Source organism: Chionomys nivalis, chromosome 1 (assembly GCF_950005125.1).
Source record: "Chionomys nivalis chromosome 1, mChiNiv1.1, whole genome shotgun sequence".
Taxonomy (NCBI): Eukaryota; Metazoa; Chordata; class Mammalia; order Rodentia; family Cricetidae; genus Chionomys; species Chionomys nivalis.
The window spans coordinates 169,041,784-169,066,523 of NC_080086.1; the positions used below are offsets into that span (position 1 = coordinate 169,041,784).

Consider the following 24,740-nt stretch of genomic DNA (forward strand, 5'->3'; position numbering starts at 1 on the left):
TTCAAAACATGGTGACATTTGTTTTGTTGTTGGAACACACTGGCATTTCTCCCCGTGCCTGGGCAGAGCCCTGGGTCCCTCTGTCTATTGGTGTCTCTGACAGTCGGAGGAGATAAAGCTGTGGCCTGGCATCCCTGGCTGGACACCCTCAGCAATGTCTTTATGCTACCCTGAATTTACATTTCCCAACAAAGGGATTGAGTGGCAGGAGTTGGGAAGAATTTCTGAAAAGAGACAAACAAAGAAGCAATTTGAAGCAAGTGGGCAGGTAAACAAAGAGATGGCTCCATTCGTGTGGAGAAAGGGGACGACTGGTGACAGCTGTGGGACCTTCTACTACGAAGGACCCAAGATGACCTGCGGGCTTTTCAATCTGTCATCCCGTTTCACACACAGAAACCTCCACTGTGTGTGCCGCCCTATTATGAACGTGCAGCAAAGGAAATACTTCACGGTAAAAGCAAGGTTCCCAAGTTCGCTTAGGAAAAGCAGCACCAAGTTTAACGGAAATGGGTTTCTTCGGCCCCTCCTCTTCAGCATCGAACCCCTCCCTTTGCATATTTCTACGATGTTATTACTTGCTAATTAATTTACTTGTGAAATCATGATAAGTGATTTTATCATGACTTACAATGGGAGCCACACTCCCTGTTCGTTTCTCTTAACCACAAAAAGACAAAGTTAGGGACTCCATGTCTGGTGATAAAGAACTACGGGGGCTTTGGCATTCCAGAGAGAACTCTTACCGAAGCTCCTAACATAAAGGACACCATGAGGAAGGAAAGGAATTTGGATGGCCATTCCTAATCATGGCATTCCAAAGCATCTAGGACAAGGTGATAGGAAGAAAGGATGTCCAAGAACAAAGAGTGGGCAGGTGGTTGAGGAAGCTGCCCGTCTGAGAGTGACTCAGAGACAGATTTAGAAGCTCAGTTCTCGACTGGAGCGCCTCAGGAAACAGTGAGCAGGACAGCTAGTCCTATGCTGATGTTCAGGCAGAGCTTGGCCGTGCACCCACGATTCAGGCATGTGATCGTATGACACGTGGTTAGGGTTTCTCTCAATGTGTAGCCATGAAAGCTGGAGTGACAATAAAGATGGAGGGAAGAAGAAAGTTGGTCTTTAAGGATGCTTCAGATCACGTGACTGGCCTTAAACTTGGAAGATAGTCTAGTTTGGTGGACCCTCCTTCATCCAGTGCTTTTCCAGGAAGTCACTGGCTTGTATGGTAATATGAAGTTAGAAATAGACAGCCAGAGCCGGGCGGTGGTGGCGCACGCCTTTAATCCCAGCACTCGGGAGGCAGAGGCAGGCGGATCTATGTGAGTTCGAGACCAGCCTGGTCTACAAGAGATAGTTCCGGGACAGGAACCAAAAGCTACAGAGAAACCCTGTCTCGAAAAATCAAAAAAAAAAAAAAAAAAAAAGAAAAAGAAATAGACAGCCACCTGGCCGTGGCACACACCTTTAATCCTAGCAGTAGGGAAGCAGAGGCAGGCAGATCCTTAAGTTCGAGGCTGTCTTGGTCTGCAGAGTGAGTTCCAGGATAGCCAAGGCTACACAGAGAAACCCTGTATTAAAAAAAAAAAATAAGTAAAAAAAAAATAAAGAAATAGACTTTGAAAGTAGTGTACTTTTATCTCTCGATCACTAGTAACTAACACAGGTAAAGAAAGAAATCAGACTGATTTCTAAGCCAAGAAGAAATAGTAAAATCAGGGGACAATAACAATAGATTGTAACACACAGCCCCACCACTACTCATTATACAGCAGAACTATGTTCTTTATTCATATCTCTGCACATGCAACCTAGCATGTGAGAATGCCACTGAACATTTTGATCTTGGCAAATGCCATTTTTAAAAGAAAAAAAAAAAACAAAGAAAATAAAAAGAGGGAAAGAGAAGGGCCAGACAATAAGCCAGGAAAATGTTGCCCAATGAGATTGTATTCATGCCTTCTTTCATTTAACTAAAAATCTACAGTCTATGCGGGATAAGGAACATATAAAAATCAGCTCTAACTGAGAGCAATGGGTTGTCCCTTGAGATGTTTATCTATAGTTTTAATCAGAAAATGGCTTCATATAACAACAGAACTATCTTAGTTTTCTAGATGGATGAAATCCCTATCTATCCAAGGTCTGTCTTGGGTGGAATTCTTAGAATGATTTGCCGCTGACCAATGTCTGGCTCTCTGTCTCCAGGAGGATGCCGAGGCACAGTGAGTGGGCCCACTTCTGAGCCTCTGAGGGAGGGAGACAAGAGAGAAGGTGGTAGGAGCTGTGAGTGGGTAGCATCTTGACACTCATCACTTCCAGTCAGAAGAGAAGAACCACAGTGGCAGCACCAAGTATGGCTGTTGTGGGATTCCCCTCTGTATGCTGTGAATATGTTTTTATTACATTGGTTAATAAAGAAGCTGTTTTGGCCTATGGCAGAGCAGAATAAGGCTAGACGGGAAATTCAAACAGAGATATAGAGAAAAAGAAGGCAGAGTCAGGAAATTCCAATATATCTACCAAAGGAGAGGGATACCCGAACCATACCAGTAGGGCACAGCCATGTGGTGATATACAGATTAATAGAAATGGGCTAATTTAAGATATCAGAGCTAGCTAGAAAACACCTAAGCTACTGGCCAGTGTTGTAATTAATATAGTTTCTGTGTGATTAATCGGGTCTGGGTGGCTGGGAGATGAACATGCAGTTTCTGCTTACACACGGCGTTCGTTCTGAGGGGCTTGTTTTGTCACCTCACACCTGCACACAGATGCCACACAGTCTGTGATCTAAGGCAGGGGCTCCTCACCAGAGCACACACCACACAGGAAAGGACCTCAGCCGTCTTCCTCGTATCATCACAGACTAGAGCATTGGAGGAACTCAGTACTTGATGAATGAGTTCATCCATCCATCCATTTCTCCACAGATCCATCAGGAAAGTCATCTATGCTTCCTGTCACCGCAACTTCAACTAAATTTGCATACACGGCCATTAACCTGGCTGTCCATTTGTTCAGTCAGTCTGTCAGTCATTTAACAAATATTCATTACACATGTATTAAGTACCTGCGCATATGTTAGACAGCGGGAGCTCATTGGTGAACAAGGCTGATGTGGTCACTCCTCTGCCTGGCTTAGACAAGCCAGGGAAAAAGACACTAAGTGAACCAATTGAATCAGGATGGGTAAGCATTTTAACAAGGGACATATAGAATTGGGTGGCGATGAGGAACTGAACCAGATAAGAATATGCAAGCAGATTGAATTAGAAATGTTGATTGTATGTCAATAAGTATTTTCAAAACATATCAGGCCAAACACACATTGGCAAGAGCATATCACCAGTAAATAAAGAGGACCAGGCCACCACTACTGCCAGATGCCGCTACAGACACGACAACAATAAGTGAAAGCCCTGGCTCCCTAGGTCGCTTTGGTTTGCTAAAAGGTTCCAAATTTATGCCCCGGCACAATGGTCAGCATACACCCTACTGCCCTAGCTTGACCTTCTACTCGCTGCGCTCAGCTTATCTCTGAAAGCAGGCCTGGTGTCCCCACATGAACATAACAGCACACTAAGCTTTTTAATGCTAGTACTAACTTTTTAGCTTATTTTTGTTACTTTGTGATATTTATATTTTATAGTATTTAGAAATGTCCAAATGTGTGTTGCAATTTTAAGTATCTAAATAAATGGGCTTTTTAAAGATGCCATTTACATTGTTTGAACACATACAGCTTCAGAAGGGGACTTTTTCTGTAACAGCATTAGAAACTGATTTTTCTTAGTGGCCTGTACAGCTTTGTAGTTTACATCTTCAACTCACTGGCAGATACCACTAATCCCAAAGCAGTGCCTTTGCCACATGTAAAGACCAAAGAGGAAACAGGTCAGACAGTTCCATTCTAAATGTGACTTCTATAAACTTCTAAAACACCTGTAAGTCTGGTGGCCTGGTTTCCTCAGATGTGTGAATGTATATATCTAAGATATATACATCAAAGAGGAAACAGTTCAGACAGTTCAGTTCTAAATGTGACTTCCAGAAACATCTAAAACACCTGTAAGTCTGACAGGCTGGTTTTCTCATACATATGTGTATGTATGTATATGGATGTATGTATGTATGCATATACACACACACACACACTTGTGTTGTCTGAAGAGGAGACACAGAGCTTCAGAGCATGTGACCCAAGGCCAGCTGGGGGAAGGCTGTCCCTGGAAGACAGCCCAGCAGGTAACAGTAACAGCGCCCTGTCAAAGTGTATGTGTTGTCTAGCAAGTCCCTTCCAAACTGTAACAGTTCCTGGAGGGAAGCTCAGAAGACTCACAGAGTTCTGAAGGGATGAGCCTCAAGACTCAGGAAGTAAGTCTCAGGAAGTTCCAGACATGAGATTCATAAACAGTTGTTGGGGAATATTACTTTCGGGTGTGTGACTTTTGTTTACGCTGCATGTGTTTAACTCTGTGAAGCTGTGTTACTGTGCCTGTCTACAACACCTGATGGCTTAATAGAGAGCTGAATGCCCAGTAGCGAAGCAGGAGCAAGGATAGGCGGGGCTGGCGGGCAGAGAGTATAAATAGGAGAAATGAGGCAAGCAAGGAGCAAAGGAGAGAACAAGGCGGGAGGGGGCACCAGGGGCCAGCCACCCAGCTACACAGCAAGCCACGTAGAGAGAAGCAAAGAAAGGTGTACAGAAATAGAGAAAGATAAACGCCCAGGCAAAAGGTAGTCAGGTTAATTTAGGTTAAGGAAAGCTGGCAAGAAGCAAGTCAAGCTAAGGCCAGGCATTCATAACTAAGAATAAGGCTCTGTGTGTGATTTATTTGGGGGCTCAAAAAACCAAAAGAGTGAAACATCCTGCAACAAGCAGTGCTCCCATCCCCCACCCCACTGCCATACCCACCCCTGCTCCCCCACACCTCCATTTCTCTTAGGTTATATATATACAGGAAGGTCTGCTGAGGTGTCTGCTGAGGAGCCTGGAAGTGGTGTAGTGAGCAGAGGGTCCCGCCTATGCGGAGATGGACGCAGAGATGGTGATGGAGCCGCCTTTGGGTCACCACACTACTGTAAGTGACCCCAGGAAACTCATTGGTTCAATAAATAGGTCTCCAGGTGACTCATTACTTTAGTCACACAACAGCAAGACAGTGGAGGGACACTTCCTTCAAACACCATCGCGCTCAGTTAAAGCGATCAGTATTTTCAGGTCTTGGAGAACCATCTGAGTTGGCATAACCTAAACATTAGAAGGATTACATATAAAACCCTGTGTAGATTACAGTACGATTAATGGCAAAGAGGCTAAAAGACCTTGCGTGGGGAAGGTGTATAAAGGACCGAGTGTGCCCTGCTTGTCTACGTGTTTGGTCACTGAGATATATTTACTACTGGTCTCACCAAAGACAAAATCTGTTGTTTCTTTTCACTAATTGATAAGTTCTGCAACTGGAATATATGCTAATAATCATCTCTATTATATCATTTAGGATGGTGGGAGAAACAAGATTCCACATCATGCAAGTCCAAGTAATTGTACCAATCCAATTGTAGCGATATGGCGGTTGGGACATCCGAGGACTTGACATGCACCTGACATCCATGTCACTTACCACTTTTAGCTTTTAAGTATAACTTAAATAAATTGTGCATCCATCTAAGAATTTGCTTAAAGCAGACAGAATTATCAACATCTGAGAACTTTGTAAAGAAACGATTGCTACCCTCAGCAAGGCAGGAGAATCCCCCAGACTTACAGGCAACAGAAAACTTACCCGTATCTGAAGTAAGTATTAAACTGTCTGCAGAGGCGGTGGGCGAGTTCTCGTTTCCCACACGCTGCAGGACCAGTTAGGATCAGCATGGGGTAAGGGGCATCCAGACTTGGCAGAGTGCTGCAACAAGACCCCACAGAGACATTAGCTACCTGCACGGGCAGGGTTTCTAACTCACGGTCAGAACTGACAAGCGCTCGCTGAATGTAGACAAGCAGAAGGATGGTCCCACTCTCTGGAACAAGATCGTAATATATTAAAAATAATACTAGGGCTGGAGAGACAGACCAGAAGTTAAGAGAACTTAAGTGCCCTTCCAAGAAGACCCAGGTTGGGTTTCCAGCACCCACATGTAGCAGCTCATAACTCCAGTTCTAGGGGAATCTGATATCCTCCTCTGGCCTTTACAGGCACGCCCCCAACACACACACACACGCTATGCACATACATACACTCAGGCACACACACACATACACATATGCACACACACACAACATAAAATAAAATATAAGCTTTCATTCAAATGATAGATAAGGTAAAATACAAATTTCCCTCAATTTTTTTTCTAAAGGAAAAATATGGTAGGATACATTAGCTCCTGGTTGCTAAGTATTCCTGCCTCCTGGAATTTACCAATGAGCAGAGTGAGGGAATTCTGAGGTCAGTGTTTAGCATCCCTATCCCCCGACTTAGAACACAGGCATGCAAAGCAGACTTCAGCGTAACAGTGAAGTCACACCAGAGTGCTCACCGCATGCCAGGCAGTGCGCTAGACTCCTACACACCCTCCGGTAATTAGTACAGCGCTAAGGAGACTGTTTCTATTAATCCTCACTTAACACAAGCTGGAGTAAGGGAAGGCAGACTGACATGCTCAAAGGAAAAGGAAGGGCTGGCATGTGACTCTAGACTGGAAGACCAGAATAAAGAATGAAACTATTGCCTGGCAGAGTAGCACAGTCCCTTCATCCCAGCACTCGGGAGATGGAGGCATGAAGGGCTCTTTGAGCTGAAGGCCAGCTTGTTCTACAGGGTGTGTTCCAGGACAGCCTGTAGGGACATAGCCCCACCCATTGGGGGCGTGTTCGCCTCGGGCTAATGTTTATGGATAAATCTGCCGGGCGTGAGCCCAGCAGCCCTTTTCTTTTGCTCCGCTTTTCCAGTACTCCGCGGGAACCTGTGGTCCTGTAAGTCTATTTCCTTATTAAAGCTGTATATATCTATATAATCTGTCTGCATTCATTTGCTCCGCCACATTTGGCGCCCAACGTGGGGCTCGAACCCACGACCCTGAGATTAAGAGTCTCATGCTCCGCCACAGACAGCCAGAGTTACATAGAGAGACCCCGACCTTAAACAGGAACGGATTTATCAGCATGGCGTCCTGCATCACACACTGCGCCAATGATTTGCACACTCTTTGTGAGATAAACCATAGAAACAGAATGAAATGTTCGATTGCATAGCTGAGCTGTGGGTTCAGGGAAGAGTCTATGACGTCCAGGAAACAGCATGGGTTTCTAATCTCCGTGGATAACCATAAAAATGGGGGAAGCTTAAACCCAAGCGCCCACAAAGAACACACGCCACAGAAGGAGGTAAGAGTCTCCAGCAATGTGCTGGCTGCCTGGGACTGGAGCCGGCACTGGAAAAGGAAGCAGTGGGCGCCATCTGACAGATCTAAGGACAGGAGCCCTCCGAACATCTCTAGGCACCCACTGGAAACAGACGGGCTGAAAGTGACATGTGCAAAAACCTACTCACGGGTATTCACAGCAACTTTATTCACGGCACCCCAAACTGGAATCAGCCTAAACACCTTTAATATGTGAATGGCTGATGCTGATACATCTACGCCCTGGAATACTACTTAACAATAAATAAAAGGATCCCCCCCCCATGGATGAATCTCCAGGAAGGTCCCCTGCATGGGATGGGAGGGTGAGAGCATTGAGAATTTACACTGTGTGATCACTGTACATCATACTCTTGATCTTGTACATCATACATCATAAATCCTGACAATCTTATGAGACGGGGGCAGATCATGGCTTCTGGGGTGAGAGAAGATGTGAAGGGAGAGAGGGATAGATAGAAGAGTCACACACACCCATCTAAAGGCACCATGGGGAGGCCTGGGATGAAACTGCTAAGTCCTGAATGTGGTGCTTGCCGGCTGACAGACTCCCGACAGAACCGCACAGAAGCAGACAGGACTGAGCACACAGGAGCCCCGGAGGGATGAGAGAAACCCGGTGACTCAGAAGGTTTCTGTGTCAGTCTTCTGGTTTTGGCACTCGACTCACTGTTGTCCAGGGCAACACTGTCGTGGGATGTGGGGGGAAGGTACTATTTCCTACAACGGCATGCACATAGTGACTCCCTCAATTTTCAAGAAAAAAAGATATGACAGATAGTGACAAATATTGAAAATAGCCAAAAAGGAAGTTTTCCTGACCGAGAAAATCAAAGCTATGGAGCCAGAAAAGTGCTAGACAATTCAAAAATTCTCCATAAGTAAAAAAATTATGAAGGCATATATTAAGTCCAAAGTATGCCAGAACAAAACCAAGGCCTCTTGAAGAAATGCCTAGGGCCAGAATTGGGGGAAAGCATGCATAAGACGGTTCTGGGGAAGTCGAGCATACTACAGGGCAGAGCTATCAGTGACTACCAGGCTACTCACAGTTTGTCTGCATCATTTCAATCAGGCATCCTCACCCCAGTGACATCCTCACCCCATTCAGGAAACACTGATTTTTTCCGGCAATGTCAGTATACCATTGACAGGCCAGGTGCCTGCAGCCCCCTGGTGCCCTCCTCCAGCTGCAATGGCTGGTCTTCCCGGCAGCCACTGAAGCAGAACTGTGAGCCATGATTCACACCTCCTTGGCCTCTGCCCTTGTTTGTCTGGCAGCCAGATGTGACTAGGAAATATGTTTCTCAAACATGACTACTGATGTCTTTGATGCGTGCTCTTACATAAATACACCCTAAAGCATCGAGCAAGCAGCGGCAAATCAAGACAGAGACCTTCTCTAAGTCAAATGTACTTCTGATGTACACAATGGAAGGCTAAATCATCTCACCTGCAGGGCTCTCATGAACATGCAAAACTGCCAATGTCGACATGACGACATTGTATGCAAAAACCGCATCCTGGATCGTGAAATCAAACATTCTGCTCTCTTGCGGGAAGCCAACTGTGAGGTGAAGGAGCAAACACCATAGGAAGAAAAGAAGCACTTATATCCAAGAGCTTTACAAGTATTTTTAAAACGCCTGTGGGTATTGATAGAATTTCTGTGTTATACTTATGGCATAAATGGCCATCTGCTCTGACAGACTGTTTCAAGAGAAATGGAGAAACCGTGGTAAATCTGTTTTCGGATGTGGAGGTGAGAGACTCCTGAGTGCAGCCACGCAAGGTGGCTCCTCCCTGCTGCGCTGGTGGCATCCCAGCAGAGACAATTCAGGTTTCTCCGGGGTGAGCTGGGCTTCCTTCTAGGTACTCCCCTAAAGATCAGAATCCATGGAAAGCTCTCTGGCAGGAGTATTTAGCATTCGCCCGCAGTTAAGGAAGGGTTTCTAAGGGATGAGGTGATGTTAACTGTGACCCTCAGCTTGTCTAGGACATTAGTGAGGCACACCGTTGGGTTCATTTTTGAGGGGTTTGCCAGAGAGAGTTAACTGAGGGGAATGACATGTGTACAGCACTGTATTGGCTACTTTTTGCTGTGATAAGATATCACGACACAAAGCAGCTAAAAAGGGGGGGTTCGCTTTGCGTTCATGGGTCTCGAAGAAGAGTCCATCACGGCAGGGGAGGGATGGTAGCAAGCAGCCAGAGAAGTAAGCTCAGGGATCACATCTTCAATGGAAAATACAAAGCAGAGAGGACAAGCTGGAAGCTGGGCAGAGCTGTACGCCCTCAGAGTCCTCCCCCAATGACGGACTTCTTCCAGCAAGACCGTACCTCCCGGGGGTTCCATAATCTTTCCTAAACACCACCGCAACTGAGGAGCAGGTGTTCAAATACATGAACATAGGGGACATTTCTCATTCAAACCAACGCTGGTACCACCCAGGACTGAGAGCCTGCCTTCTCGTCCCCACTTCCTGATCTGCCCAGACATAAGAAAACCCCTCTGCCGCTGCTGGGAGTTCTTTATTCTGCAACACGATGATGAACCATATCCTCTCAGACCATAAGAAAAAGTCTACCCTCTACCCCTGATTCGCTTTGGCAGCTAAAATGCAAGGGTCCTGAAGAGAGAATGGAGGGAGTCAGATCACCATCATGCCTGGGAAAGCCACCAAAGGAAAAACACAGCCAAGTACACAGTTAGCAGCCACAGTGGGAGACGTGGCCCCTTACCTCAGAGAAGGTAGAAAGAAACTACAAACTTTTTTTTTACTGTCTTATGTACACATGTGTTTTACCTGCATGGAGTCTGTCGTCCATGGGCTATGTGTGTGACTGATGTTCATGGATGCCAGGAGAGAGTCAGATCCCCTGGGACTGGAGTTACAGACAGTTGTGAGCTCACATGTAGGTCTGGGAATTGAACAGGGTCCCGTGGAAGAGCAGACAGTGCTCTTAGCCTGTGAGCCTTCTCTCCAGCCCTGAGAAAGTCGCTTCTCTAGTGAAGGAGTGACTCACACGGGAAGGAGGGCTAGAGGAAACAGCAATCCTGTCTCTTTCTGCCATGCATTATACCTGTAGAGGGTCCTAATAAATACCTGTCAAAGATCCTCTGTGGCTGCGACATGCTGTTGGCAACATGGGTCATGTGATCTCGGACAGCGACCACTTCAGGGGGAGGGTCATACATATTCACGGCAGAAACCTTTTCCAGAAGGAGAAAAGTAAAAAGGAGATGCGTTTGCTTCCAAAAGAACATGAGGGTTGGACTGTGCTTAGAGAAATTCCTAGATATGCACCCTAGATTGACAAGGTAGTCACGTGCTCCCTGGCCTTGCACTCATTCTTCCGGTCACCCTAACTTCCCTAAAATTCCAATAATGGCTGTTACTGTAAAAAGCTGGGCCAGGTCCTTAAATCCTCATTTCCTTTATATTCTCCAGTTTGGGGCAAGCTAAAGACAAAACAAATCTCTGAAGCACGTGATTAATTTTAATACAATAAACAATCCAACTTCTAGTACGAGAAGAAGGAATAAAATGCATTGTTCAAGATTCTATGTCATTGACGCCATTGGACTGCTTTCCGGTATCTTCTTGCCCAGGACTGTTCCCACCCCCTCACATTCTCCCAGACTTGCTCCACTTTTCTCTGGCTCTCTCTAGCCAAGGATACAGGCCCTTTCCTTGGTGTAAAGGTCTCTGTTTTCACTGGCCTCCTAAATACATGACCCTTTATTTAACGGTGATTTTCATTTTAATTCTACTTGCAAAACGTTAAAAGAGGCCTGAGCCTGGCGGCTGTGAGTGTGGAAATAAGGATGGGGAAGCATCTGGAACTCTTAGTCTGGGCTGCAGAAAGGCATCTGTGGGATGGAATAGGTGCCCACCTATATACCTTTCTTCATTCCCTTCTCAAATTGGATCTGGTGCTGGCTAGCACTCAAGAGCCCCTCCTTAGCGGTCGTGGGAGGAGGGAGCTGGTGCTGGCTAGCACTCAAGAGCTCATTCCTCCGCAACTCTGTGGGCCAGACAGATCACCATAGAGAGCAGAAGCAGAGACACAATAGCAGAGATTACATCGAAAGACACGATACATTTCGTTGTTAATTTTCAAAATAACAGACAATTTCTGAGTCTGCGATTAGATAGGAAAGTGCGTCCGTATACTGCTGTCAGCCACAACCGGGACTGGGCAGCAGGAGGGGGCGCCTGTACGCCTTCCTCCTTCCGCTCTGTCAGATTGCCTACCGCACCCACCCATGGAATGCCTGTCAGTGCAAGTGCTGAGACCGAGCTCAACAGGGGTTCAACCAACAAATCCCGGGACAAGGAAATGGGTCCTGGAAAGGATTAATTTGCATGCTGCTATGCGTCTCGCTGATTGGTTGTACTAATCCTGCCACAAGCAGCATGCGAGTTTTGAACATATTAACCGGAAAACACACGGAGCACATGCATGGTTACATACGCACCTTCTCTTCCACTTTAATCTTCTGCTGATCTAACTCTGTCAGTCGCAGCAGCATAAATATTACGAAGAACCAGTATTCAGATTTGCTCTATTTAAAGCAAGAGGAGACTATTCAATGGCTTTTTCTCTTCCCCAGGTCAGCGAACACCAACCTATCCTCAGGGGCCTTTCTGTTCTAGTTGGGCCTTTTCGAGACCCGTTGCCATGACTCTGTCTTCCACACCCCCTCCACCCCCACAGGGCTCTGCATTTTCACGTTCACCAGCCCCTTAAATTAACAACAAAGATGCAGAATGTGTCCTATAATTGATAAATCGCTTCACATGTTCGGATCCACTAATTTCCCTGTGAGATAAGCAGGGTGGCAGGATTATCCTCAGGGGCAGAGGTGAAGCCCTGAAGAGGTGGGGCAGCCCATCTAAGACGCCAAGCCCCTCTCTTCTAATGCCAAAGAGTTTCATTACTGAAAATAATGACATTTGGTTATTTCTTATTATTTCATCATGGGTTTATTATTTAGTGTGATCTTTTGTATTAGCTGGGATCATTCATTATGAACTTACCCTGCAATAATAAAATGAGACTGGGCTTATGAACAAATTCCTCTTTACTCCCTGCCAACTGTTAGGACTGCCTGACTTTAAAAGTGGTAACTGAGGGTGTTTTGTTTCGTTTTTGTCTCTGGTATAGGAAGCTTCGTCTCTTTGAATAGCAAGATACAGGTGGAAGATGCCTTTCACTGATGGGAATGCAAGAGAAGTAAATACATAACAGGATCATCCCTTAGGGTCCCCACACAGAGACACAGGAGACAGACTGCTAGTTACCCTGACGAGTCACTCCGTGTTGTATGTATGAGGGAGCTGCCAGGCCCCAACCCCTGGATGATTATTATGCACCAACTGATGCATTTGTAAAGCTTCTCTTGCACGCTTCACAGTGCAAGGGCTGTGACTGTTTGTTTATAAGGTGAATTCACTTGTGGGAGAGGTTCCTGTAGGCACAGACCGCTCTCTGAGGGCTGGAGCCTGGGGCTTCGGGGCCACTCACTCTCGCTCCTCACTACTTCCCCTGGGAGGCTTTCACCTTGCCGGCCACTGTCCCCTCTCTCTCTCTATCTGCTTTTATTTTTCAATATCTCTTTTATTTTATTTGTCTAGACATACTCGTCAAGATGTAAACAAGGCAAACACAAGAGAAGCTGACATAGCTGGGACTCTGTGGAGGCAAGAGGGGAGACCATGGGTACAAACACCAAACAAAGATGGACAACGAGTGAAGGAAGGGGGCAGGAGAAGGGCGTGAGAAATGGAGGAAAAGAGGAGCTGGAAAACTGCCCTTGATCCTTAGAGCGCAAAGGTTAGAAACCCCTAGGGAACTCTTATTTTAGTCTATAGTTATTTTATATCCATGCCAATTCCATGGCTATCTTCAGGCAAATTACTTTGGGCGTCCAGGCTAACACTGCCTTTGCTGTTACAAAAAAGAAACCACGTTCTGTCTGGACCCCTGGGCTCTTGATTCTCCGATATGAAAGGACAAGAACATTGTTGTACAATCTTATTATTCATCCTCTGCTGTAACATTTAACTCCACCCACCACATGACTTAAAGGGCCAGGTGAGTGACTTTCAACTCAACTGGAACTGGGGCAGTTGACAGCTTGTTAGCCGTGAAGGACAACCACACTTCTCTAAAACAAGCGGTTTACAATGCTAGTTCATGTAGCTGTTGTGATTATTTCCAGAGGTGGGGGCTGCACTCACATCCCTGATGCTCCCTATCAACAGAGCGGGCTGACCGGGAACTCTAAGACTGGTCCTTGCTCCCTCCCCTCCCCCACCCCTGAGGGAAATAAACTCTCACCTGAATTGGATTCTTTAGCAGATTGAGAACTCGAAGGATAGGAAGATTTTCAATGTATTCTATTTCACTCAGCTCCTCAATCTATTTGATCAAAAGAAATAAATCCATTATCAACAGCCAGCGAAGACAATAGGGAACACAATATAACAGGAGCCAATATAATTGGTTCCTTTAAATCTAATTTATTTCAAATGTGTCCGGTTGAATACCCAGCTTGTCAAGGAGAATGCTCTAAAGTCATTGGAGGAGGCAGGAATTGCTGCGTGACCTCGGTAGATGAGAGCACACGGGACCCCATCTTCTCCCTTTCCTTCGGGCTGGAGAACAGTAATCTCCTCATGCATGTTGATTTTGAGTAGAACTAAAATAGCTCGTAAAGTAAAGTGAGAGAAACAGAACAGTCACCTTGTTCCAGCCCTCCAGGCTCAGACTTTCTGCCCAACCCAGTTTCTTCCCACTGCTGTCTGTGACTGCCTAAGCCTTCCACTGTAGGAGACAGCCTTTTCCACAGGGATTACTTCACAGCAGAAATTGTATAATTTGTTTGCTTATTTTGAGACAGGGTCTCTTTAACGTAACCCTAACTGGCCTTGAACTCACTGCGTAGACCTGCCTGGCCTCGAACTCACAGAGATCCTCCTGGCCCTGTCTCCTGAGCACTGGCATTAAAGGTGTGTGCCACGCCACCCACTTCACCCCGCCCCCCGCCCACCCTCCGTTGTGTGACCTATTTGTGGTGAGTGTCCATGGATGTGCCTGCTGACTAAGCACTTCTGTGCACAGGCTCTAGTTTGCAATTTGAAAAACCAGAAGTGGCTCCCCAGGTCGAAATGTGGCTTGATTTAGCCAGGGGTACAGCCTGATTTAGCCAGGGGTACAGCCTGATTTAGCCAGGGGTACAGCCTGGGTTGTAGCAGCCCTCCATCCTCCATCAGACTAATGACAAAGAGGCTTGCTTAAGATTTCTACAGTAAACGATATCAATCTTAGTCCAGGGGCAATAGTGGATTTTATAATAAATTAGTATTTCTGCATGTCTCATTAAAGCATTCTACCAAGAGGTTCACAGATAATTTCTAAGCCATCCAAACCCCAGTTACACCAAAATGCAAATTAGTCCAAAACTAAGTTGGGTGGTGAGACACACTAACCACAGTCAAGGATGACATTTCCAAAACTGTCATCAGAAAGGCAAACTCCAAAGTTGCAGCATACATTGTGTGTCCCCCATGCACAAAAAATAAAGCTAGCTGGAGAAGTAGCAAGCTATTATATTAGCTTTTCCCCATATAAGATAATGAAATTGTCCTTCAGACTGACATGTGAACCATCTATAAGAAAAATAAAATTGTTTTTATATTGATTTTTTTTTTCAGGAAGGTAGACGGTAAACTTGGCTTGTATTTTTCCATCAGAATTTCTGAGCAATGGGCTTGATTTCTGTCTGGCACACAGTTCTTGTTCTTGCATCCAGCCTGTCTCACCCACAAGGCCTGGCCAGACACGCCTGCAGACTGCCGGTGAGTGTGGAAAGTGAGCCTTCTTCCTAACGGGCAATCTGATGAGTTACATTGTATCCAGCCATCCCAGTCCCCGAGACTTTTACATTGTATCCAGCCATCCCACTCCCCTAGACTTACGTGAAGAGATCGTCACACAGGCCAAAATTACATACAAAAATATTCAGTCTAATTCTGTTAGTAAAAGCGTTCCCCTTTTCCTAAGAATTTTATCCATCCTTATGTGACTGAATGAGTCACAACATCATCCTATAGTCGGAACACTATGTACTCATTTTAGAAAATCGTATGTGTGGTAATTGACACACAAGGATCTCGATGAGCTTCAAGTGCTGTGGCTAGAATAATCATGTATCATATAAGTTTACCACCAAGATGTTGTGGGAGATCAGCTCGTCTTTGTGAATAACAGAGAAAGCAGCATCTTTCTCAGTCCCCCAAGGTAGGTGAGACCAGCAAGGGGCAGGCTTCCTGTCAAGCTGGTAACATGCAACACTGCTGGCTGTTCTTTCTGTGTGCCCCTCTCCTTGGGGCCTCATGAGGGCTCTCCACCGGCCCCCAGACCTAAGACTTCCACAGCACCCAGAATCACCAAAGTAAAACACTGGAAAAGTCATACTGGTTTTTTGTTTGTTTGTTTGTTTGTTTGTTTTGTTTTGTTTTGTTTTGTTGGTTTTTCGAGACAGGGTTTCTCTGTGGCTTTGGAGCCTGTCCTGGAACTAGCTCTTGTAGACCAGGCTGGTCTCGAACTCACAGAGATCCGCCTGCCTCTGCCTCCCGAGTGCTGGGATTAAAGGCGTGTGCCACCATCGCCCGGCAAGTCATACTTTTCAAAACTTCAGCCCACTAATGGACTTGGACTTTGGTAGCCACCCTCTCACCCCCAGAAGTCCACTAAGTTATCTGTCTTTCTCTCTCTCTCTCTCTCTCTCTCTCTCTCTCTCTCTCTCTCTCTCTCTCTCTTTCTTTCTTTCTTTCTGTTTTTGCCATTTATTTCTTGGCCATGTTTTCTAAGCATCACTACCTAGCCTTTTAAAAAGTGATAATACACAGTGTGTGTGTGTGTGTGTGTGTGAGAGAGAGAGAGAGAGAGAGAGAGACAGACAGACAGACAGAGACAGAGAGACAGACAGACAGACAGGCATGTATTCTGTCCTTTCAGCAATGCATTCCTGAAATAAAAATGGACAGGTGAAGCAATGAGGCATAAACTGTAATTCTGCAAAAAAAAAATTACTATGGAGATTTTTTAGCATAGAAATGTGAATTTAATCTCTATATCAGTTATAATACAAATTAAATTATGGATTAAGAGTTGAAGGTAGTTGAGTGTGTTGACAAATGACTTTAATCCCAGCAAAGGCAGGCAGAGCTCTATAATCTCAAGGCCAGCTTGGTCTAGATAGTGAGTTTCAGGCCAGCTAGTGCTGTAGATATTGTGAGAACCTATCTCAAGAACAAGAGTGAAGGGGCTGGGAAGATGGCTCAGTGATTAAGAATGCTGGCTGCTCTTCCAGGAATCAACTCCCAGCTGGCACATGGCTGCTCATGGCTGCATCTCCAGTCCCAGGGGATCATACTCCCTCTTTTGGTCCCAGGAACACTGCATGCATACGGTGCACATACATATGTGGAGGCAAAACATCCATACACATAAAAACAAACAGATAAATACACAAAAAGATGAGAGGGGAAAATGAAAGTCACCCAGTCTCATAATTATCTAAAAAAAGTGAAGAAGAAAAAAGTTGAAAATAGTGAAAACAACACAGAGGAACTAGTTTATGATAAGCACCTATCAGATCCAGAATGAAAAAGATTTTTCACCAACATAAAAACAATAAAGGGATATACTACAGGAAATGTAGCATAGTCTATATATTGTTTTAACTATATAGCTAAAGTACCTTACATACAATGAGAATCAAAGAGCAACCATCTTAAAGAAAATGATGGCCAAGAGGATGCGCAGATAATTTTTAAAATGGTAATAAAATTCAACAAAAATGTTAACCTTATTGAGAATCAAAGAAATATATATAAAATAGTATACAAAACACTAGTTTTCACTTCCAGATTGGCAATTTTTAAATGACTGTATTGACAAATGAATAGCCAGAGAAGCCTACAATACGTTATCCGAACTTTATAACTGCAGTGGGAGGCGTAAGCATCAATGAGCTTCATGACACCCATGCCCAGTAATGGCATTTCCAAAAAATCCATCATGAGGAAATAATAAAAAAAAATGCACGTAACGATAGATTTATGTGTGAGGATATATATACTTCAACATTATTTTAATAGCAGGTTGTAAACACAACAAATTTCAAAAAGTTAATAATTCAATAAATCCTGACATATCCATTAATAGATTATCTTATGCTATTAAATCAGATTTTTGAAATATTGGGACTATTTGTTTTCTATATGGGAATTCAATTCCTATTGAACACTGCTCCCCACACATGCACACGCAAGTCCTAGTTAAAGACCAAATAATGAAAAAATAATCCAAAATTTGAAATAAAAAACCATAAGAATATTTTTTTAATTAAGGTAAGGAAAGTTTATTAAAACACAAAAATCAGAAAAGACAAGAGATTGGAGTTAAAAATAACTCATCCGCCCCTCCATTCCACAGACACACAGCAGCACACTCTTCTAGCCCTGGAGGGTTCATGACAAACCCAAAACCAGGAGGCTGAAAATGGCAGGAGCTAATTCTTACGGCTCTGAAGATGAGGGTGCAAACAAAGGCTGGCAGAGCCTGTGATTCCTCTGAAGGCGCTGAAAGAGAACCCTTCCCTGCCTCTTCCAGCTTCTCGTGAAGCCAGACAGCCTTGACTTAAAGCAACATAAACCTGGCCTCCATGCCTGTTTTTTCCCCTTCTGCCTCTTGGGAGAACATTGGCCTTCAGGTCATCCTAATTCCAGCATGATCTCATGTTGGGATCATTAACTTCAGCTGTAGAAACCCTTTTCTAAACAAGGGAGTTTAGAAAATCACAGTTTCCGGAGGCAGGGTGGGGTTAGTGGGCTCACAGTTCAACCTAGTCTATCTCACAGGATTAGTTTCCGAGGAGCTGCGTCACGGCCGCATTTACCTTCTGAGAGAGATGGCGACAGTGCAGTTTCCTACCTGGAGTGGGATCCTGCCCCTACAATATTAAGAGAACGTGAATGTCACGCCTCGCCATGGTGCTGGTTGGCACCACTACCATCCAGTCACCCATCACCTGACAGAGACCTAGCGTCTTCAGTCCATGCTGCCTCGCGATTTCTGCCTCAGAGGGCTCCCCTCTGGGACCTTCCTTCTTTACTGCCTCTGACTCACTGTAGCCTCACAGTCTCCACTCAAACAACTGCTAACCTTGCCCATTTACCTTTCTTCACCCAGGAGGGGGCCAGGTGAGCCTCCTGCTTATGCAAAGTTTTCCCAGAATTTCACTGCACCTTAGACGCCATCCACACCCTTCAGAGGGGAGGGGCCGAGGACTCTTGAGGGCCATATTTTCACCCAACAACATTCTTGAGTGCCAACCATAAATCAAGCCTGGCACAGTTTGAACAAGATAAACTCTCCAAGGTCAAGAAGATAACACCTTAGAGAGGTGGTGCTCAACCTTCCTAAAGGGTGGTTCTCTGACACTTTAATACAGCTCTTCATGCTGCGGTGACCCCAAGCATAAAATTATTTTTGTTGCTACTTCATAACTGTTATTTTGCTACTGTTATGAATCATGATGTTAACATCTGTGTTTCCCGACGGTCTTGGGTGATCCTGTGAAAGGGTCATTCGACTCCCAAAGGGGTCGTGGCCCACAGGTTGAGAACCACTGTCCTAGAGGGAAGGAAATAATTCTTTAAGATATGAAGAATAAAATATGGCATGCTATAATCTTGGGTGTAGGTGAAGCTTTTCACTGGGACTGCCAGTTCCCCCAATAAATGCACAGAGACTTAATATTACTTATAGATGCTTGATCAGTAGCTTAGGCTTGTCTCCGGCCAGCTCTTAGAATTTAAATTAACCCATTTCTTCTAGTCTATGTGCTGACCCAAGGCTTGTTTACCTCATCTATGAACTTCCCATGTTGCTTCTTCTGACTCTGCCTAGAGACTCCTCAGACTCTGCCCTTCTTCCCAGCATTCTCTCTGCCCTGGAAATCCTGCCTAGTTATTGGCCAATCAGCTTTTTATTAACAAGGAAAGCAACAAATTTTCACAGTGTACGAAAGAATTATTCCATAGCACGTGGGCAGTAGTAAGTACTAATGATGAAAGACAGTGTGGAGGCTCAAGAACACACGGAGAAGGTGCTGGAGAGGCTAGCTGTATGGAGCCCCGGAAGTAGACAGAAAGAAAGTGATGACGCCCCACCTCCCAAATCCCTAACCAGAGAGCACATGGCCCCACGCTCACCCATAAGCCTACTGGTCTCTGCCCTAAGTTATGTGGACTGACCATATCAGGTCTTTTTTCCTCTACCGATGGCCTAATGATCTCAGTCAAGTCCTTGACTTTTTTAGCAGGCTTACTCCAACTCCACGAAGTACATTAACAAGAAGTAGGCCAACTTGGCCATTCTGGAGCAGGCACTAAGTAAGGGTCATGACTATAGGGAAAGTGATATCAGTCCTGGCCTGAAAGCTCAAATGTTCTGAAGAAGCAATGAAGCACCTTAAGAACCAAGATTGCAAGTGAACACCATAGCATTCTGCAGAGAACCATGGGCAGTTTCTATTTCTATTACTTTGGGGGCTGGATAGCAGCTCAGGCTACCTAGCCTTGGCTGGCCTATTGGGGTATAGAGACCACAAGCGCCCAAGGGGCCTCCTTCTTGTGTGTGTCCAACGGCAGGAGTAGAATGGAGACTGACTTTAACAGTGATGTGAGCACACCAACATCTCTTCTAACCCAGACCCGGCTGCCTCTGCTTCAGCATTGACCCTGCATAAGACAGGAGACCCTAAGATCATATACCCAATGCTCCTCTTTTCAGGTCTAATAAGTGGAAGTCTAACCCAAAGAGAGGTCAAGTTCACTTAGCAGTCAAATCCCCACAAATTCTTTATGTTACTACATACACACGGACAAAAGTATGAACTGGGATCCAAGAAGGCGGGGGCAATGTCCTTTTACTGCTTGCCTGAGACATTAAAAAAGAGTCTATTGCTGAACAATGAGAAGCAAGAAACCCTTTACCTTGGAACACACACCATCTAAAGCACCATGAAAACAATGTCTCGCTGTCGCCACCTCCATCCACATCGAGGGAGACTGTCCAAGGCAGCGTAACTGATGGAGAAGACCAGACTGGCTCAGCAGAGTGCTGAAGTTATCCACAACTGAAGCTCTTTCCTCGCATCTGTGGTTTTGAGTACTGCATTGTGACTCCTTGCCAAAATGGACAAGAAGCGCTGATAATAAATTCTAAGGTATTAGCTGGGCTTGGTGGTGCACACCTTTAATCTCGGAGGCAGGTGAATCTGTGAGTTTGAGGCAAGCTGGGCCTACAAAGCAAGTTCCAGAACAGCCAGGGCTACACAGACAAACTCTGTCTTGAAAAACAATGGCCTCCTGACACACAGAAACTCAGACGTATAGCACCAAGATTCAGAAGCAGCCTAGCGTTCCCTGAGTTAGCCCTGGCGAGTATCCCACAGCTGGGAGGGTGTGGAGGCTGTGGTGGTGTTGAAAGTTTGGGTCAACTTTAAGCGTTAGCCATGATTTAGAATGTCACAGGGACTGCAGAGTGGAAGATGGCAGGGGCCCCCTAATCAGCAGACAGCAAACACTGGCAAAGGGCAGGCATGTACGCGGGTATACACAGAATAATACTGAAGAAATGGCTACAGAGAAAACAGTCCTTCTCACATCGCACTGAATCATAGAGGAAGCAGCATACCTATGTGGTGCTCCCTTTACAAATATATTTTCCACCCCTGAATCAAAAAAAAATCTCAACCATCCTATAAAAACCCCTTAGGGACTCGTCAGAGGGTTCAAATAACATTTCAAAGGATTGTAAGTTACTCCCACCATGCCCAGTGGGGGACCAGGGAATTATGTTACTGTCAAAGACTGATTTGCCAAAGGAGTCCCCTGTAGGGCATGTGTCCACTTTTTTACAGAACAGAGTCTCTAACATTAGTAAATTATAAACGCCTTTCTTCATTTGAACATACCTCTTTTTCTTTCACCCTTTGCCAGTGTAGTTTGGAAAGTGACTTGAAAACCAAGAGAGAGATACACTCTGTGTGGGGTGAATCCGGACCCGCATTCTGGCTAAACGAAGTGAGATGTACTCCCAACTAAAACATAAACACCCAGTGCCAAAAGTCCAATATAAAACAGTAGGAGACAAAATAGCTCAATAATAATTTCATATGTTGATTATATGCTAAAACTGCATTTCAGAGATACCTAGTTAAACAATGTATTTTTTTTTTTTTTTTGAGACAGGGTTTCTCTGTGGTTTTGGAGCCTGTCCTGGAACTAGCTCTTGTAGACCAGGCTGGCCTCGAACTCACAGAGATCCGCCTGCCTCTGCCTCCCGAGTGCTGGGATTAAAGGCGTGCGCCACCACCACCCGGCAATAATGTATATTATTATACTGAAAATTTCCTGTTCCTTTATTCCTTTTATTAGTGCTGGTAACTTTAAACCTATGGCACATCCAAGCCTCGTTGCTGTGAGATAATGCTCTTGTACACTGTAAAAATTTGTCACTTGTACTGGTTTAATGAAACGCGGATTGGCCAATAGCCAGGAAGAAAATATAGCCAGGGCAACCAGACTAAGAGAATTCTGGGAAGAGGAAAGGCAGAGATGCAGTCACCAGCCAGATGCAGAGGAAGCAAGATGAGAATGCCTCACTGAGAAAAGGTACCAAGCCACGTGAATAACATAATTTAAGTTGTAAGAGCTAGTTATAATAAGCCTGAGCTCAGAAGTCAAACACTGTTGTAATTAATATAGTTTCTGCTTGATTATCCAGGTCTGGACAGCTGGGAAACAAAAGCCCAGTCTCTGTCTACAGCTTGGGTTCTCAAGTCTAATTCCACTCCCATTTCTGAAGGCAGGGCCCTAAGTTCTCATCTACTATAACTGTTTTATCACCACTGCTGTGACTTCTCTTAAATTCTTAGATGTACTGAGCTGGCATTTAATGAGCTTGCTCTACCTTCTCAACATCCCCTATATAAATATGACAACCATTTATTTATTTATTTATTTATTTATTTATTTATTTATTTATTTTTGGATTTTTCGAGACAGGGTTTCTCTGTAACTTTTGGTTCCTGCCCTGGAACTAGCTCTTGTAGACCAGGCTGGCCTCGAACTCACAGAGATCCACCCGCCTCTGCCTCCCGAGTGCTGGGATTAAAGGCATGTGCCACCATCGCCTGGCTATGACAGCCATTTTAAGCACAAAATATTTCTTAAGTCAATCCTCAATGGCAATTCATAAAAAGGACACTAAAGTCCTTTGGAACAGAAATTGTACTGTCTTCCTGCAACACAAGATACATGGACCAATGTCATCTAATAGAATCATTTACCTTATAAGAAGTCACTAAATCAACTCAGTTAACAGATAAAGTGAGGTGAAGATCAACTGTCTTGTCTAAGATTACAACTGTGCTTATTCTTAGACCGTAGTAACTGACTTTTGTTGATTTGTTTACAACATAATGAAGAATGCAAGCTTGGTGGGGAAAAGTTCCTTGGAATATAGCTTAGTCATGGGGCTTGTGAAAGGCCCCAGTACTGTGCAAGGAAGGAAGAATGAAAAAAAGAAAACCAGGGAACAAAGAAGAAAGGCAGAAAGGGAGGGAGAACTAACCAAATTAATTAATTTGGAGTTCAAGAGAGAGAAAGAGAATATGAATATAATTTTGAAAGTAAAGGGTACATTAAGTCAGATAAGCAAACAAATTCATTTCCCAACCCACTGAAGAGACACTGTTGTTACAGCAGTACATAAGGAATCATTTCTATGTCTGTTCATTTTGCTTAATTTTTATGGCTAAGCCTTTCTTGTGGCATTTACATTTATTAGATTACAGATACAACTGTATATACTTATATTTAACATGTTCAACATGATATATATATATACACATATACACATATTGTAGAAAGGCTAAATATAGCTAATAATCTATTATTTCCTAAAGGCTATTGTTTTTGTGTTAAGAACATTAAAAACCATTCTCAGCATTTTTCAAGACCACTGTTGCTAACTAGTGGTAGCTCATGTCTATAAATTCTAGCACTTTGGAGGTAGAGGCAGGAGGACCAATGTTTAAGGCTGGTTTTGGCTACATAGCAAGTTCAAGGCCAGCTTAGGCTACCTGACACCCTGTCTCAACATCTACCCTCCCCCACTCCAAAACACATGCAAAACACTATATTGTTAACTGCAGTTGGTGGTACTAAATAGATTTTGGAATGCATCCCTCTGCCTAGCCTCTAGCTGAAGCTTCCCTCTGCCCAGCCTCTAGCTGAAGCTTTGTATCCTTTTTAGCAGCATCTTCCCCAAGCCAATAGTCTGAACTTCTGAATGTAGGCAAGAGGAGACATCTGCCTGTGGATATTCTCTTGTCTCTTCTTGCTTGGACATTTTGAATTTTCTGAACACTTTCTTTCTACAGAAAATGTTGTGTGAACACAACCTCAGAAAATTACACACACATGATGACAATTTCAACCTTTAAAATACTGTGACTAAGAATTATCAAATGTTTGGAAATGGTGGTGTTTTTCAGAAAGTCATACTCTAAAAACTGCCCCTGAAAGTTTGCTAGAGGGCATTCCATGTAAGCCTTGAAAAGCCAATACAGGATCACTTCACAGAGCCACAGAAGCCACACCCTATGTTACTCACGGGAGCCACGCCCTACGTTACCCACAGAAGCCACGCCCTACGTTATCCACCTTGTTATTCTCTAGGTTGATCACTTCCAGGAGGTCATGGTTCTCCAAACCCTGGAGGCTACTGATCTGATTGTAGGAGAGATCCAGCTTCTGCAAGGCCTTCAGTTCCTCCAGACCTGTGATGTTCTCAATCTGGTTGTTGCTCTGAAATGGATAAAACACAGTTTGTGTTTTAAAGCAATATGCAAGAAATCTTTGTATTTGGACATGAACCCCACATTCTTTAAAAACGAAAACAATAAACTGTTCTTTTCCTGCCCCCATTTCCACCATTCGCCTATCTAAACATCTACACAGAGACCCAAGAAGAAAATCCTAGCTTTGCACCTGAAAGGTCAGGGTATAGTATTTTCATTAGAATTTTAATATTTTCATATTCAGGATGAACTTTCCAGTCAGTAAGATAGTCAAACACTAGCCGGGCGATGGTGGTGCACGCCTTTAATCCCAGCACTCGGGAGGCAGAGGCAGGCGGATCTCTGTGAGTTCGAGACCAGCCTG

The 24,740-nt window shown here is 44.5% G+C and overlaps 1 protein-coding gene across 3 annotated transcripts in view; it reads right to left on the reverse strand.

The window, feature by feature from the left end:
• Lrguk (leucine rich repeats and guanylate kinase domain containing) overlaps positions 1–24,740 on the reverse strand; it is a 111,879-nt gene that overhangs the window by 53,441 nt on the left and 33,698 nt on the right. For all 3 annotated transcript variants that reach the window (XM_057770273.1, XM_057770282.1, XM_057770263.1), the window contains exons 7-11: positions 24,240–24,383; positions 13,774–13,854; positions 11,909–11,995; positions 10,533–10,639; positions 5,790–5,909 (exon numbers count right to left, since the gene is read on the reverse strand). In XM_057770273.1, coding sequence (XP_057626256.1) covers positions 5,790–5,909; positions 10,533–10,639; positions 11,909–11,995; positions 13,774–13,854; positions 24,240–24,383 — 539 coding nt within the window. The remainder of the gene's footprint in view (positions 1–5,789; positions 5,910–10,532; positions 10,640–11,908; positions 11,996–13,773; positions 13,855–24,239; positions 24,384–24,740) is intronic.